Source organism: Colletotrichum navitas, assembly GCF_030913465.1.
Source record: "Colletotrichum navitas strain CBS 125086 chromosome Unknown LY79scaffold_89, whole genome shotgun sequence".
NCBI lineage: Eukaryota > Fungi > Ascomycota > Sordariomycetes > Glomerellales > Glomerellaceae > Colletotrichum > Colletotrichum navitas.
The window spans coordinates 78,944-92,524 of record NW_026850635.1 but is presented as its reverse complement, the minus strand read 5'-3'; the positions used below and the strand labels follow the sequence as shown (position 1 = coordinate 92,524).

The 13,581-nt window shown below is 55.3% G+C and overlaps 6 protein-coding genes across 6 annotated transcripts; 2 read left to right on the top strand and 4 right to left on the bottom strand.

Moving 5' to 3' along the window:
- Positions 1-43: 43 nt before the first annotated feature.
- Positions 44-826, top strand: LY79DRAFT_401845 (uncharacterized protein). The gene has a single exon (XM_060553033.1). It carries the CDS (start codon positions 151-153, stop codon positions 664-666), a length of 516 nt encoding a protein of 171 aa, XP_060409210.1. The 5' UTR covers positions 44-150; the 3' UTR covers positions 667-826.
- Position 827: 1 nt separating this feature from the next.
- On the bottom strand, positions 828-1,279 carry LY79DRAFT_401846 (uncharacterized protein). Its single transcript, XM_060553034.1, has one exon. It carries the CDS (start codon positions 1,213-1,215, stop codon positions 970-972), a length of 246 nt encoding a protein of 81 aa, XP_060409209.1. The 5' UTR covers positions 1,216-1,279; the 3' UTR covers positions 828-969.
- Positions 1,280-2,243: 964 nt separating this feature from the next.
- LY79DRAFT_641207 (melibiase) lies at positions 2,244-4,774 on the bottom strand. Its single transcript, XM_060562346.1, has 4 exons — positions 4,262-4,774; positions 3,909-4,185; positions 3,610-3,821; positions 2,244-3,544 (listed from the first exon to the last, which is right to left on the bottom strand). The coding sequence occupies exons 1-4, from the start codon at positions 4,358-4,360 to the stop codon at positions 2,612-2,614; spliced, it is 1,521 nt and encodes a 506-aa protein (XP_060409208.1). The 5' UTR covers positions 4,361-4,774; the 3' UTR covers positions 2,244-2,611.
- Positions 4,775-5,097: 323 nt separating this feature from the next.
- LY79DRAFT_525524 (fungal-specific transcription factor domain-containing protein) lies at positions 5,098-6,608 on the bottom strand (the record flags this gene model as incomplete). Its single annotated transcript, XM_060555737.1, has 3 exons — positions 5,098-6,062; positions 6,161-6,426; positions 6,469-6,608. 3 exons carry the CDS (start codon positions 6,606-6,608, stop codon positions 5,098-5,100), a joined length of 1,371 nt encoding a protein of 456 aa, XP_060409207.1.
- Positions 6,609-7,396: 788 nt separating this feature from the next.
- Positions 7,397-10,105, top strand: LY79DRAFT_568258 (alpha glucoside transporter). The gene is made up of 6 exons (XM_060558950.1): positions 7,397-7,607; positions 7,760-7,984; positions 8,042-8,335; positions 8,441-8,532; positions 8,581-8,669; positions 8,874-10,105. Exons 2-6 carry the CDS (start codon positions 7,805-7,807, stop codon positions 9,863-9,865), a joined length of 1,647 nt encoding a protein of 548 aa, XP_060409206.1. The 5' UTR covers positions 7,397-7,607; positions 7,760-7,804; the 3' UTR covers positions 9,866-10,105.
- Positions 10,106-10,207: 102 nt separating this feature from the next.
- LY79DRAFT_616332 (uncharacterized protein) lies at positions 10,208-11,311 on the bottom strand (the record flags this gene model as incomplete). Its single annotated transcript, XM_060562002.1, has 3 exons — positions 10,208-10,574; positions 10,638-11,006; positions 11,064-11,311. 3 exons carry the CDS (start codon positions 11,309-11,311, stop codon positions 10,337-10,339), a joined length of 855 nt encoding a protein of 284 aa, XP_060409205.1. The 3' UTR covers positions 10,208-10,336.
- Positions 11,312-13,581: the final 2,270 nt, after the last annotated feature.

The following is a 13,581-nucleotide window of genomic DNA, read 5'->3' as shown; positions in this document are numbered from 1 at the left end:
CCTCGTCGCCGACCAAATCATCCCCCCCTCCCTTCCCGCTCGTCCCTCAGCCCTCATCGACATACCACGGTGAGGCGCAACCTGAGCTCGGCATCTTCCACGCTGAGCCCCTCTCCCTCCTCCAGCTGAGTCCCGGGGAAGAGGGGGACGATGACACCTAACGGGGGACCGTGTACACCGAGATCGACACGTTCTTACCAACTTCGACATGTCTTACGAACAGAGGCCGAGCGGCCCTGGGAGTTGATTCGCGCCTCACTGCTTTTTCTTAGTTTCCTTCACTGGGGACATGTGGAACACCCTTCGGTGGGAGAACTAACTCTGCGTAGCGAACGGACCGGTCCCAGGCAGTCGGCTGAGACCAGACGGTCGAGGGGATATTCTCTAAAGGGAAGATACGAGTCTGACGATACCCTTGCATGGCCCTGCCACTCAATCCAAAACCGCACGACCTTTCGCGGCTCACAACCGCGTCTCGTACCGCTTATCCACGCGAGTGTAGTACTGTTCACCGCCGCGCAAAACGTCTCTTTTCCCTTCTCTTCCTTTTTTTTCTATCGGTGGACAGAGGAAACGGCATGGCCAACAGTGGCTGGCACTCCTCGCCCGCGGCGCGCTGCCACCCAATCTCTGGGCCAGACATGCCATCAAAAAAAACCAAAATGAAACCCCCTCCCCCCATGCAGGTCTCGCTCGTGAAGGTCCTCCATTGGCCCAGCCCCTCGTTGTCATCCAAGATGTAAGCCCCGAAGGGGGAAGGAGGACCGAGGCGTCTGCTGTGCGTTCGCGGTGACAGTTAAATACGCTCTCCTTCCCCGCCCCTGGTTTCTTCTTCACGCTGTCCGTCTTTTCTTTCCTACGGATACGCCCGAGAATTGTCCTAAACAAGGGGGTAGATCCAAGACAACTCTCAGATCGTGGTTTGTTTTTGTATAACTCGGGGGCCAGAGAGGGGCAGATAGGGGCGTATTAGGAGCTGGAGGATGGTGCTGCAGCACCCCCTTCTGGCAGTACCCTCGCGCCTCTTGCGTGTTTTGGGGCTTCCATTTGGCGAAGCAATCTCCAATATCGAATAGCGGTGCCTGGCTGTTTGCAGGTGGAGGCGAGGCGCTCAATACCTGTCGCCACCACGTCAGTCTTGTGGTGGCATGCAATCAGGCCATGCGCAGTTGCGCCGACAATGATATTGATGTAAATTAAGTGCTTAGTTAGCATATCGTATCCTCCGCTATAGGAAAGAATTAACGACGCTCTATCGATGAAACTTCGTCGTGATCCCCAATGATGAATGTAGCCAGCACTCAATGCTCTTCCTCTTGCGTCTCATGGCGACAGACGATCTGTCCCTGTGATGTCAATCTTTTTCTGGTCCCCCTATGTTCTCCAGCCGATCCGATCGCCTCGGTTAGCGGGGGGGCGGTGTCTGAGGGGTATACTTGCCAGTCTATATCGCGTCGACGGGCGGTCGCCTCGTTCATCTGGTGCCTTTCGAGGCGCCGGACAGAGAAGCTTCCCGGACCACGAGAACAAGAGCCATTCAGGATCACTTAGTCTAAGACACCGCATGATTAGATAGCCGAGTTGGGATATTGTTTTGTTCAAGGGGGGGGGGGGGGGGCGAAAGAGCTCGAGTTCTGTCCCACGGTGAGGCCCTCGGTCAAGCTTGGCCTAGGGACGAAATTCGCCGCTGGAGATATCGGCAGTATTCGTAATCTCCCAGCCCGGCTGTGCTTCCCCTCGCGTCTTCCTTCTTTAATCCGGACGCTGGACTCGGTGAGCGGGCGGGTCGCGAGGTTACAGTGTGAGGTTGGTTTCGTCGTCAGGCTCGATCGGTGGCGCGCTCTGGGCAGACCCCCCTTCGAGGCGACGAGTCGTGTAGGCTTCTGTGGTCTCGGGTGGCCGGACATGTGTCGTCGGGTACCTCGATGATGGGCTTAGGAGGCGGTTTGAGCGTATTGAGCCTCTTGTCTCGCGGCAGCGGAGCCGTGAGTCTTGTGTTGGATCACTCCGTGTCCGTCCGAGCCCGGCGTCGATGAGCTATGAAGGCTACTCTATGAGACGCAGATTTGATGCTATTCTACCTAGCCTAGTGACTGTTGTCCTCGGCGCCATGAAACTTGAAGTTTATTACGCTAAAGCGACTTTTTGATAGTTTACGTGTATATGGAGCAGGTAACATTGGCTATAAACGAGCATTCCATAATCACGTTTTGGGACTCTTTTGCATTCTTGCTGTTGCTGTTGCTGTTGCTGTATAAGTGTCTGTTGGGTTAGCTACATTATATGTAGCTAGAGATAGCAACTGCCCTTGATTTGTCATGTTTGGTATCCGCCTACAAGAACAGGATTGCCTGATATGTTGTTTATAGATGCTAGTGCAAAACGATCGTGCTCATGGCCTCTAACGTGACCACGATATTGTATATCCAGTCTACCTCTATCGATATAACCCAAGTTTCACTGCCGTAGACTCGAGAGCTATGAAGCATCGTGCCCAGTTAATAGTTCTCATCGGACCCATGATCTCCTCAATGTCCTTGACACCCTTTCTATAGTCTTAATACCTTCGTAGGAGGATACGTGTTCTGCCACCACGCAGCGGCACGCTCATTCACAGCTCCTCCTTGACAACCCTTTGAGTGCGGTCGTGGCTCTTAGTTTTGAAACCATCACCGGGCGTCGCGATTCTCCTCAGGCGGAAGACCTTGGCCGCGTGGCTAGGAACTTTGGTCTTTAACACGCCCTTGGCCTCCACCTCGCCAATCTTCCTGCCAAAAAGTCTCGGGTCCTCCTTCTCCAAGCCAACGGCGTAAGGGATCTCCGTGGCATTGTACCAGTTAACCTTCTGGAGAATCTTGACCCTCGATTCGTGACTGTCAGCGGCGAACAGCGACTCGGCCGTCTCGGTCGACATCCTGTCGGCCCAGAGGTCGTGGACAGCCCACTTGGACTTGACCTGCGGCGCCGCGCCGCCCGGGCCGTCCGACACGAAGATCTCGGCCAGCGACGACTCCATCTCGACTTCGGCGCCCGCCGCGTTGAGGAAGATGACGGCCTGGTCGCCGTTCTCCAATCTTCCGCTCCACACCTGCGTCTCCGCGACGCCGTACTCGTCCGGCGTCAACCCCCCGCCGACGTTCCTTCGCACCCGCAGCACGCTGCGGCCGTGCGGGTCCTGGTTGAGGGCGATGATGGCCGGGTTGTTGACAATGCTCAATGCCTCGGCGGGCATGTCCCGCAGGTCGTTGCCGAGCATCAGCGGGGACTTTAGGGCGGCCCAGAGGGCGAAGTGCGCCTTGTACTCCTCGTCCGTCATACCGCCCTGGCCGACCTCGAGCATGTCAAGGTCGTTCCAACCGCCGGGGATGCTGCGGTCAGCGAAGGCGGCGACACGGTTAAGGATGAAGAGCACGGAGCAGTGGGTTCCTGGGGCGACGCAGAAAGGGTCCGCCGCAGTGGTGCAGCTGCACAGGTCATCGGGGCGGGTGAAGGAGTCGTAGATGTCGCCCGACATACGCCAGGCGTGGGCGATGGACATACCCCACTAGATTTGTCAGTTCAGGCGTCCCATGGTAGATTTATGGGAGACGGAGACGGGAAGTCGCGTACTGTGTGGACGTAGTCTTCACCCCAATTGCAGAGGTTGAGGGCGATGGGCCGCCCCGTCGCGTTCAACGCGTCGGCCATGACCTTGAACCGGTCAAAGGAGACCTTCGGCGTGCCCATTCTTCCCATATGGTAACAATTATCATACTTGAGAAAATCTACGCCCCAAGATGCGAAGTTCTCGGCGTCCTCCTTTTCGTGATCGAGCGAGCCGGCTGAGTGGGGGGTGTCAGCACTTCCTTGTCTTTCTGCTCGTTGTGAGGGCAAACACCGAGGATCGAATGTCTACCGGGATAACTCACCGAATCTCGCGCACGTCATCTCGCCGGCACTGGAGTACATCCCGTACTTGAGTCCCTGAGCATGCAACTGGTCCGAGACGTGCTTAAGACCGTTGGGAAATTTTGCAACGTTCGGATGGATCTTGCCCTGGGCATCGCGGCCGTTCTCGTCCTGCCAGCAGTCGTCCAGCACGACATGGTCGTACCCCAGGTCGCGCAGACCCAGGCTGATGACGCGCTCCGAGGTGCTGAGGATGAGATCCTCCGAGACGTCGCACGCGAAGGCGTTCCAGTTGTTCTTGCTCACGTCAGTCGGCAGAACTTGAAAGTCTGACACAGAGCTTGATATCTACGGAGAAACTGCCATAACTTACCCAGCCCATTGGGGGCGTGATGGCCAAGCCGTTGTTGAGAGCCGCCACCCGCCCTGCGGATGCGATTGCGGCCACAAGGCCCAGTGATCTGTAAACCATTTTGGATTTCTTTTTCCCAGTTGCAGGAACAGCAATGAGTCCCGTTTCAGTCTTTGACAACTAGACAAGAAATCAATGCCGCTGGGACCCGACTCTTATACCGTCCAGGGCAACAAGAAAAAGTGGTATAACAGATCCTCTCAGCCCCTCAACACGACTTTCCAGGATTCCTGCAAACATCGTGTCTTCTCACCCACTTCAGCTAAGTAACACAATGCCCGTTGCCAAGTGAGGGGCAGAGGGGCGGAATCAGACGGTGAGGTCGCATGACAGGGGGCGGAAAAGTCGTACAGTTTTCCGCCGCCCTTCTCCGCATCAAACTAACCGACTCATGCAGTCGCATCCGTAGTCAACCAGTTGAACGAACACTAGACTCGAAATCTCACAATGGCACAATAACTACGAAGAAAAGACATTGCTGGACTTGATCATGCCGAGAGGAAACCCGTTGCTGGGAAGGCAAAACCCCATATTTTGTACTTTGACAGGAAATCGTTGACTAGCCGGTATAATTCTCGGAACAGGATCTGACTGGCAATCCACGTCACGAAGATAAACCGCTTCCATCCAGCTCTGTGTGGTCTCTGCCGGCCGGGCAAACTTATCACATGCAAGAGAAGAAACTTGTCAGCCTCTTGAACCCACTCAGTTCGACCGGGGTTTGCCTCATCCAACGGGCCAAGAGCCCAGATTTGGTTCCCCCAGCTTTCACCACACAACCCGCCACACCCACCCCCTCACCGGAGCCCCTCCGTTGCCCACAAGGACTCCATCTCGTCACCATCCCCGTGCCGGCCAATTATGGCCTCCTTCTCCTCCATGGGCTCCGTAAATTCAACCAAGAACCGCAGCATCCAGCGGTCCAGCACAAAGCTTGTGTCGATGCTGGTCCGCGCCGTCTTGTGGAAAGCCCTTAGTCGGCTGATGGCTCGGTCAACCGTCGGCCAGTAACAGCGCAGCTGCAGAAGCATCTCAAAGTTCCTCTCGAGACGCCGTCTCGCCAAGCCAATATCTGCCTCGTCGCCGCTGAACAAGAGCGTGTGGATCTGCACCGTCGACGCAATGACCAACACGTGTGCCGCCATCGTGTACCTTACGTCCGCCCCCGCGGTCGTCTGCGTACGGTAGACCATATCGCACAGCCTGGCCGCGTGCTCCTTGCATCGGGTCGCGTACGTGTCCCGACGGGCGACGGACACCGACGCCGTGGGGTTGATGGCCGTGGTCGTGCCCGCGCCGTACAAGAACTGGTAGTACAGGAGCTGGCCAAAGTGGTAATACCCCAGGTACACAGCCGCGAATGTCCTGCCGAGGCCGCGGGCGGCGAACCACGCAAAGTTCTCGGGGGTATCGCGCATGTTCTCCGGCAGCGCGTCGAGCCAGCCCTCCATCCTCGCGTGGAGCGCGTCGACGCCGTGCCCGAGGGCGTCCCAGTCCGGGTTCTCGGCCACACATCGCTGGTTAAAGTCGTTGATGTCAAGCAGGATCCGATTGAGCCGCACCATCTGCGAGAGGTGTTGCGAGCTCTGGCTCGACAACGTCGCACCCGCATCCGCGGTGGTCCGGGATGCGCCGCTGCGGTCCAACGAGAGGAACGGTAGATCGTCCATGGGCAGGGGGATGTCAGATCTTGCCGGCAGCAGCTTGGGCAGCTTCACCGCGGTGGACGACCAGACGTCAATCATGCAGAGCGACCACCAGACTGGGGAAGGGACCTGTTAGTTTGGTTCATGTGCCTTGCAGATGCAAGCTTTGCAGATGCTAAACTTGGCACAGCGGAAGAAGGTGACCCAGGCTTACCCCGTATGTTGATCTCCCGTTCCAGCAGCGTGGTCGCTGGCCTATTGGGGAGATCCAGCAGTAAAGCCGCTCTACATGCGACGCCGTAATATATGTTCTCTGCTTCCCCGTTGCCGTCGGCAGTCCAGGCGGCTCCTATCAACACGCACAGCTGTATCGTAGTCAGTGACACGTCGCGGAGGTTCAGGAAACCCTCGGCTGCTTGTAAGTACCCCTGTGCTCGGTCTCGGGGGTCAACGTCTGCCAAAGCTGGGTCTGTAGAGAACCTAGAGTTGAGTGAGCCGGTGGTCTTTCTCAAAAAAGAATACCCACCAACCTTGGCAGCATTGTAGGAAGACACACCTAGCAGATAGGGCACAAATGCCATATAGAATCCCGTGTGGGACTCGGTCGCCGAGTGCATCCTCGATGAAGCTTGGCCGATGGAAGAGGGAGTGGAACTGGTCATGGATGTAGTCGAAGTAGAGTCTCACCAGGTCCAGACGGACCGGCAGGCTAGGTAGCGCGGCATGCGGAGTGGTCTCACATCGGCCACACCAGCTACCAGTGTGACAGCCGGGCGATAACGCACTCGCGTGTCCATGATGCAATGGCGGCCTCCCTAATCGAATTTGCTCTTCCTGGCGCTGTTTACGTTGATTCTCTCGCTGTTCATAATAGCCGCCTTCCGGGGCCTCTGGTTGCATTTGATTCCTCTCTCGCTACAATATACGCAGTCGACAAGGCCGTCCTGGATTTGGCATTTGCGCCGGCGGGCCCTGCAAAGAATCGTGTCAGGTTACAGGATGACTCGCAACGCCAGCGGGAGAAAAAAACCAGAAAGGGAAAAGAGGCAATGTACCGGCACGCAGCGCAAGCCGAGGGTTTCCGCATGCCAAGGGGGATTCGTCAGATGTCTCTCGGACTGAGGACCGAGAGGCGCTTTAGTCTGTGCAAATAGAGAAAAACGTAGGAACGGATGGGGGGCCAGTTGCAAACCGTACTGCAACAAAGAAGAAAGACAGACACCAAAAAGAACTAGGTCATCCCACTGGCACAGACGAGAGGGCCAGGGGTTGGGTGAGTGTATTTCACCACGCCGTGGTTGCCCGGCTCAGTTGGCTTCGACCAGCCACACGGGCCCTCGCCTGGCCGGCCGTCGAAGACGGATCGGGAAAAGGCGGCGGAAAGGAGGCGGAATACTGCCCTTGATCCTGGCTTTCCCCCGTCTGCACTGTGACACCCACAATCGTTGGACGAATGACAGCGTCTCATGGGTCCCCCGGAAGTCTCGACCGATCATCGTCCCAAGACTTGGAGATTTCCCCATGGGACCCTCACAACGTTTGTCTGACTTGATGCGCGTCCGGCGTTGGTTCTCAAAACGTGTCGTTGCTGCAATGTCATGTTTGCCCCCGGCCCCCCCGGGCTACCAATGATGGTATAATGGGTTCTCCGCTTTGCCTCGGTAAGTCGTACCGGAAGAATGGTTTGTTCTCTTTGAGGTTCTCGTCAGGTTACAGGGGTGGTGAACCGCTCTACCCCCGCCTTCGCCTTTCTATAAAGTCGGCCTCATGCCCCATTGTTGCCCAGGAAATATGGGAATAACCTCGCCGGTAGTCGTTTGCTCCTTTTGGCCATATCCTTCCAGAGACTTTCTTCACCATGGCGCAAGACAAGGCCGTGGGCGTGGAGGCGGTTCCAACCGTCAGCCACCACAATGAACAAGGCGAGCCCATCACAGCCATGCAGAACGAGCGCCAGATGAGCGTCCGAGACTCCTTCCGTTTCTGGCCCAAGGCGATCCTCTTCTCGTTCATCATCTCCCTCGCCATCATTATGGAGGTACGGTGCCTCCCGCCTCTCTGATCCCGTCATCCAATGGCGCTGACTGACTCCCAGGGTTACGACACCAACTTGATGAGCAACTTCTTCGTCTTCCCGGCCTTCATGAAGAAATACGGCGACGAGGTCGATGCGGAGGGAAACTCGCTGGTATCCGCCCGCTGGCAAACCATCATCAACAACGGTACCCAGGTCGGTTCCATCATTGGCCTCATCGTCAATGGGTTCATTACCGAATGGATCGGCTACAAGAAGACTATGGTTGTCTCCATGATCGCCATGATCGGCGCCGTCTTCATCCCCTTCTTCTCCAACGGCCTACCCATGTTTCTGGCCGGGAGTCTCATCCAGGTACGTCTACTATCCTTAGTGTTCGTCCCCATCGTGTCTAGCAAATCTCTCCTATTCCCACATTCTTATCAAAACTACCCGTCTCATCTACTAAACCATGTTCAGGGGATCCCATGGGGAATATTTCAGACCCTTGCCGTCACCTACGCGGCTGACATCTGTCCCATGTCTTTGAGAGGCTACATGACCTCATGGGTGTGAGTAGACTTGCGCGATGCAGAGCCCCCAGCAGCTGACTTTCACAGCAACATGTGTTGGGTTATTGGTCAGCTTATCAGCAGTGGAATGCTTCGTGGGCTGCTGAGACTTGACAGTGAATGGGGATACCGTATCCGTGAGTAAAACCCTGTGATAATGTCACGAAGACCTTCGTCGTGTTGAGGCTCGGGAGAGTCATGTGATATATCGCATGATAGCATACATATGGGGGCAGACTGGTATGTCTATAGGCCCATGAGTACGATGTCACGTGATGTAACATATGATGACCTACATCGAGAGTGTCTTAATGCGTGCCAAATTCTAACATCTTACTTAGCCTTCGCTATTCAATGGGTCTGGCCAATTCCGATAATCATCGGCACGCTCTTGGCCCCCGAGAGTCCCTGGTGGCTCGTCCGCCAAAACCGCCTCGAGGAGGCCAAGGAATCCGTTCGTAGCCTGACCTCTCCGAAGGCCGGCATCGAGTTCGACCTCGACGCCCATATCGAGATGATGCGTGTGACGAACCAGTTCGAGATCGAGGTTAGCTCCGGCGCGCACTACTGGGACTGCTTCCGCGGCGTCGATCTCCGCCGCACCGAGATCGCCTGCATGGTCTGGATGACGCAGTCTTTCTGCGGGGTCCCTTTCATGGGCTACGGAACCCAGTTTATGATTAACGCGGGCCTCAGCCCCGCGAACGGCTTCACTATGAGTCTAGTGCAGAACTGCATCGGCCTCATCGGCTGCATCATTGCCTGGTACATCATGACGCACGTCGGCCGTCGCACGCTGTACCTGGCCGGCCTGTCGACCATGTTTGTGGTCCTGGTTGTCATCGGCTGCATTGGAATTCCCCAAGATGAGGCCGGCCTTCCTGCGAGGTCTTGGGCCGTAGGAGCCCTCATCATCGTCATGCTGTTCGCGTTCCAGCTCAGCGTCGGTCCTGCTTGCTACACCCTCGTCGCGGAGATGCCGTCTACTCGCCTTCGTGTGAAGACCGTTGCTCTCTCTCGCGCGTTCTACAACTCGGGGGGCTTCATCGTCAACGCGATCCAGCCCAGGATTGTTGGCAAGAATGACTGGAACTGGGGCGCAAGAGGTGGCTTCTTCTGGGCCGGAATCACGGTGCTGTTCCTAGTTTGGACCTTCTTCCGCTTGCCGGAGCCTTTCGGTCTTACATACTCGGAGCTCGACTTGCTGTTTGAGCACGGCGTTGGTGCTCGCCACTTCTCGCAAGAGGCCGCCGACTCCCTGCGTCCGCAGCTAGAGGAGGTAGCCAACCGCCAAGAGAAGATTACCGCTGTCGTGAGCCACCATGAGGCTTGAGGCGGCGCATGACCGTTGTAAAATCTGGCAGGCCTGCTGGCTCCCAGTTTCAAACGGCATATGCTCCATTCCGGCTCTTGTTACATTTAAAATGACGTTACGAAACAACATTAAATCATCTAATATAATCCCTAACTTGTCATGAAAATCAGTCGTCACTTGTGTCACAATCCGACTAATATAAAGCAATATACCATATACCCTATCATGCCAACATACAGTTATACTGACATATGGGGCGAATCGATGCAGAGGTGCCAGTGAACAAGGGGCACATGCTATGGTGTTGACAGCCACACCGCACACTATCAATAACATCACCACTCGTCGCACCAAGTGACCAGCTATTGAGTATTACGATGTACAGAACGCTTACTGCCATTACTTTGTTCTCACGTGCTTATGTACAGAGTAAAAACCCTCGCTCTGCAAGGGTTTGGGATAATTGTCATCTGTACAAGTGTTCGTCATCTACGGTGCCAGGCTGATGCAGCCGTCAAAACTGTCCTCCTGGAAGATACCGCTGTAGAAAACAGCCTCGTCGATATCCAAGGGCTGGAAGCCGTTCTTGGTTATATCACCCACGGCGCCGAAGGGCTTCTTCAGAAGACCGAAATGGTACATTCCTTGGCCGACGATGATGTTGGGTTGAGCGGCGCCCTGTGCCTCCAAATCATTGTCATCAGTAGAGTAGAAGACCTGGACTGTGCTGGCGAAGGTATCAATGTCAGTGTCATGAGGTGGAAACTCGTTGTGAGGTTAGAAGCCTTACTTTGTGTTGAAGTTCATGGTGATGGCAAAGTTGTGGATGGTATATTCAGTGAAGGGGACGCTGAAAAGGACGGGGGGCACCGGCTTGGTGTTGACGTTGCCGAACAGCGTCAGGGTATCCGGGCCTACGTTGGCGACATCACCCAAGATGGTCCCGGTCTTAAGAACAATTTGGTTGGTCGTGAAGTCATTGCTCTCGAGGAACACCAGTTGGTATTCATGCGAGAGGTTAAGGGGTCGCTGCTCATCCTTCTGAATACTGAAATGGAGAGTCTTGATCCCGAGAGTGGATGCGTCTATTCCTACGTTGCTCGACGGAATCAGCTCGGTACGTCGGAAGCCCGTCTGGCCGTTGAAAACAGACTGATCACTGAAAGAAGGGGTCAGCCGGTTGAGAAACACGCGGAACTATGCAATCTCGACTTACTTGATGGCGACCGCGAGGGCGACATTCTCGTTGCCATCAAAGGGCGAACTAGCTCCGTCAGACACTTGGAGGACCCGGCTGAAGGTCAAGCCTGCGCCTATTACGGCTTGGGAATTGAATAGAGTATTGGTGACATCGAATTCTTCCACCTCAGTTCCGACTGGGACTCGACTGTCAAATTGTAGATTACATGACTGGGCAAATGCCCCCGCAACGAGCGAGAGAGTGAGGGACTTGGAGTACCGCATGATGGCAGCGTCAAAGTTGGAACAGCCTGGAGAAGGGAAAAGAGCGAAAACGAACGTGAATGGTCAAGAAATAAAGGCTGCGATTCAGGGACTTGGGGGCATGGATATGGCACTAATATAGAGTGAAAACACGACGGCATTGCTATCTTATATGTCTATTCCTAACCTCATGGTTGTCTCTAGGTTCCGGGGATATCATGGGATACACCGATCAACGGCGCCTCGTGTGCTCTTGGCAGCAGTCTGAGGCTGGTGCGTCGTTTCTTTTGGCTTCCGGGGGCGGGACGAGTCGTGAGTTGAGAGGAACCTCACGACCGGGCGACCTGGATTGGAAGGCCCGAACAGGAAGGGCACATAGACCAAAATTTTAACTAGTCCAGGTACTAGCTGTGGAAAGTAACCCTCGGACTGGGGTGTTCATGGATCCCGGCTCTGGGTTGACGTGAAATACAACGGGCCAACGGGTGACCATGAAGGGGCCTGACACAGGGGAGTGGAAGTAAGGTAGATAGATCAAACGGCGTTGTCTCAGTGACGGATGACGATAGATGCGCCGGTACTGACCGAAGCGGGTGTGGAACACGACGAGTTCAGATGATTTTAAAGGAGGGGGAGCGGACAGAGGAGAACCGTGGAACAGAAATACGTTGGGTGAGGGGGGTCCTTGCGGCAGCGTGGTTGGTGCCATGGTCTCCATCTGTCTGTCAAGATAGCAGAGTGCATCCCAAGTTGTCACCGGCTTCATCTCATGCCGCGGGTTCATTGCCCTGCGCAAGCCAACGGGTTTGCGCATTGATGATGGGTTCCGGCAGCCGACTCGCTCCCCCGCTATTCAAACGTGGCGTTCTAGAAGGCGGCTAAGCCTGGAGATGCAGCCTTTGAAGTTGGACCAAGCCGTTGGACCTATTGCGGCGGTGGGTGATCCGGAGACGATACACATGGGGCGGGAACTCCAACACACATCAAGTCCGGTGTTGGCAGAAAACTGTCGACAAGTGGCGTTCACTACCGACCTATTGGTTGCATAGATATGGGTATGTAGTAGGAACAGACGTTGCTGTCCTTCATGGCCGAGCCACAAGAGGTCAAAGTGGCTGGGGGAGGCAACAGCTCGGCGAAGTTTATGCTTGGTTACTACCGGTAGTCCGATAGAGGCTGATGTAACGCCCAAAAGTCTCTTTTTGCTCTGTTGACGTGAATCCCCAAACCTAATGGTGACGGGCTGAGAAGGTTATGAGCGTACGAGTGGAAGGTTTCGAAGGGGGGGGTTCCGGACGCCTCGATGGCATGACAGACGCCAGTCGCGGCCTGTGGTCAGGCCATGAACCAAGCGTCGGTGATGGTTGCGTCATGATGGCCGTCCCGTCCTCAGTGTCGAGTTGTTGTGATCAGAGGTCACACATGGCGTTGGATTTGACGATTTCTGAAGAGGGGGGAGGCGACAAGCAACTTGGGCCACCAGAAGCTTTGGCACTGTGTTTCTTGTCGCGTCTCGTCTCAAATTCTCTGATTCGAGAGCCTCGGCGCCGTGTTTGAAGTTAATATACTCGCACTGTGACGCTTAATCAATGTCTTCAGGTTCCTTATCGGCCCGTGTGGCGTCGCTATCGCTCCCTTATCGTTATCGGCCATCAGAAGTGGATCTCTGGTGATCTTTCCATCACTGCTTGTGTAGCTAACTTATGGCGGATTTTAGCGGCCTCGGTACCTTACCTACGGATACCTACAGTAGGCCATTGACGCTAAGCTGTCGGCGTCTGGATCCGGGGGAGTCGCGGTTCAACAACAACATCCGATGCACAAGGAACCTCCGACAACCCTCCGTCAACATCGCCAATTACTTCCTGTTGAATACGTCACTCTCCCTTGCTTGTGTCACACGCATCAATTATATTTCCCCTCGCACTCAATAACCATCAGCCGCATAGTTATCGCCCTCTTCGTTAAGCTTTCGAGCTTTGGGCCTCCCAAGCACCTTCTCTTCTGAGACGCGTCTGTCTGTTCAACGCCAAGTCTAGGCCTTGAACCTTCCGTCGCCTTGCCACAGCTTCAAACCAACATTCTTGGCCTCTCAGCCTCAACTCGACCTGTCAGACGATATCTCAGAGAATCATTGTGACATAGAACCTTTGTGTTTTATCTGGTCAGAATTGACTAACTACGAGCTGGTTGACCAGACAGACCCTGGCAGCGCGAACCCCGGTCTGCCACTTTCGGCCCACCGCGTCTGCGTCTGTCTCTACGCCTGCGTCTGGACCACCTCCAACCTC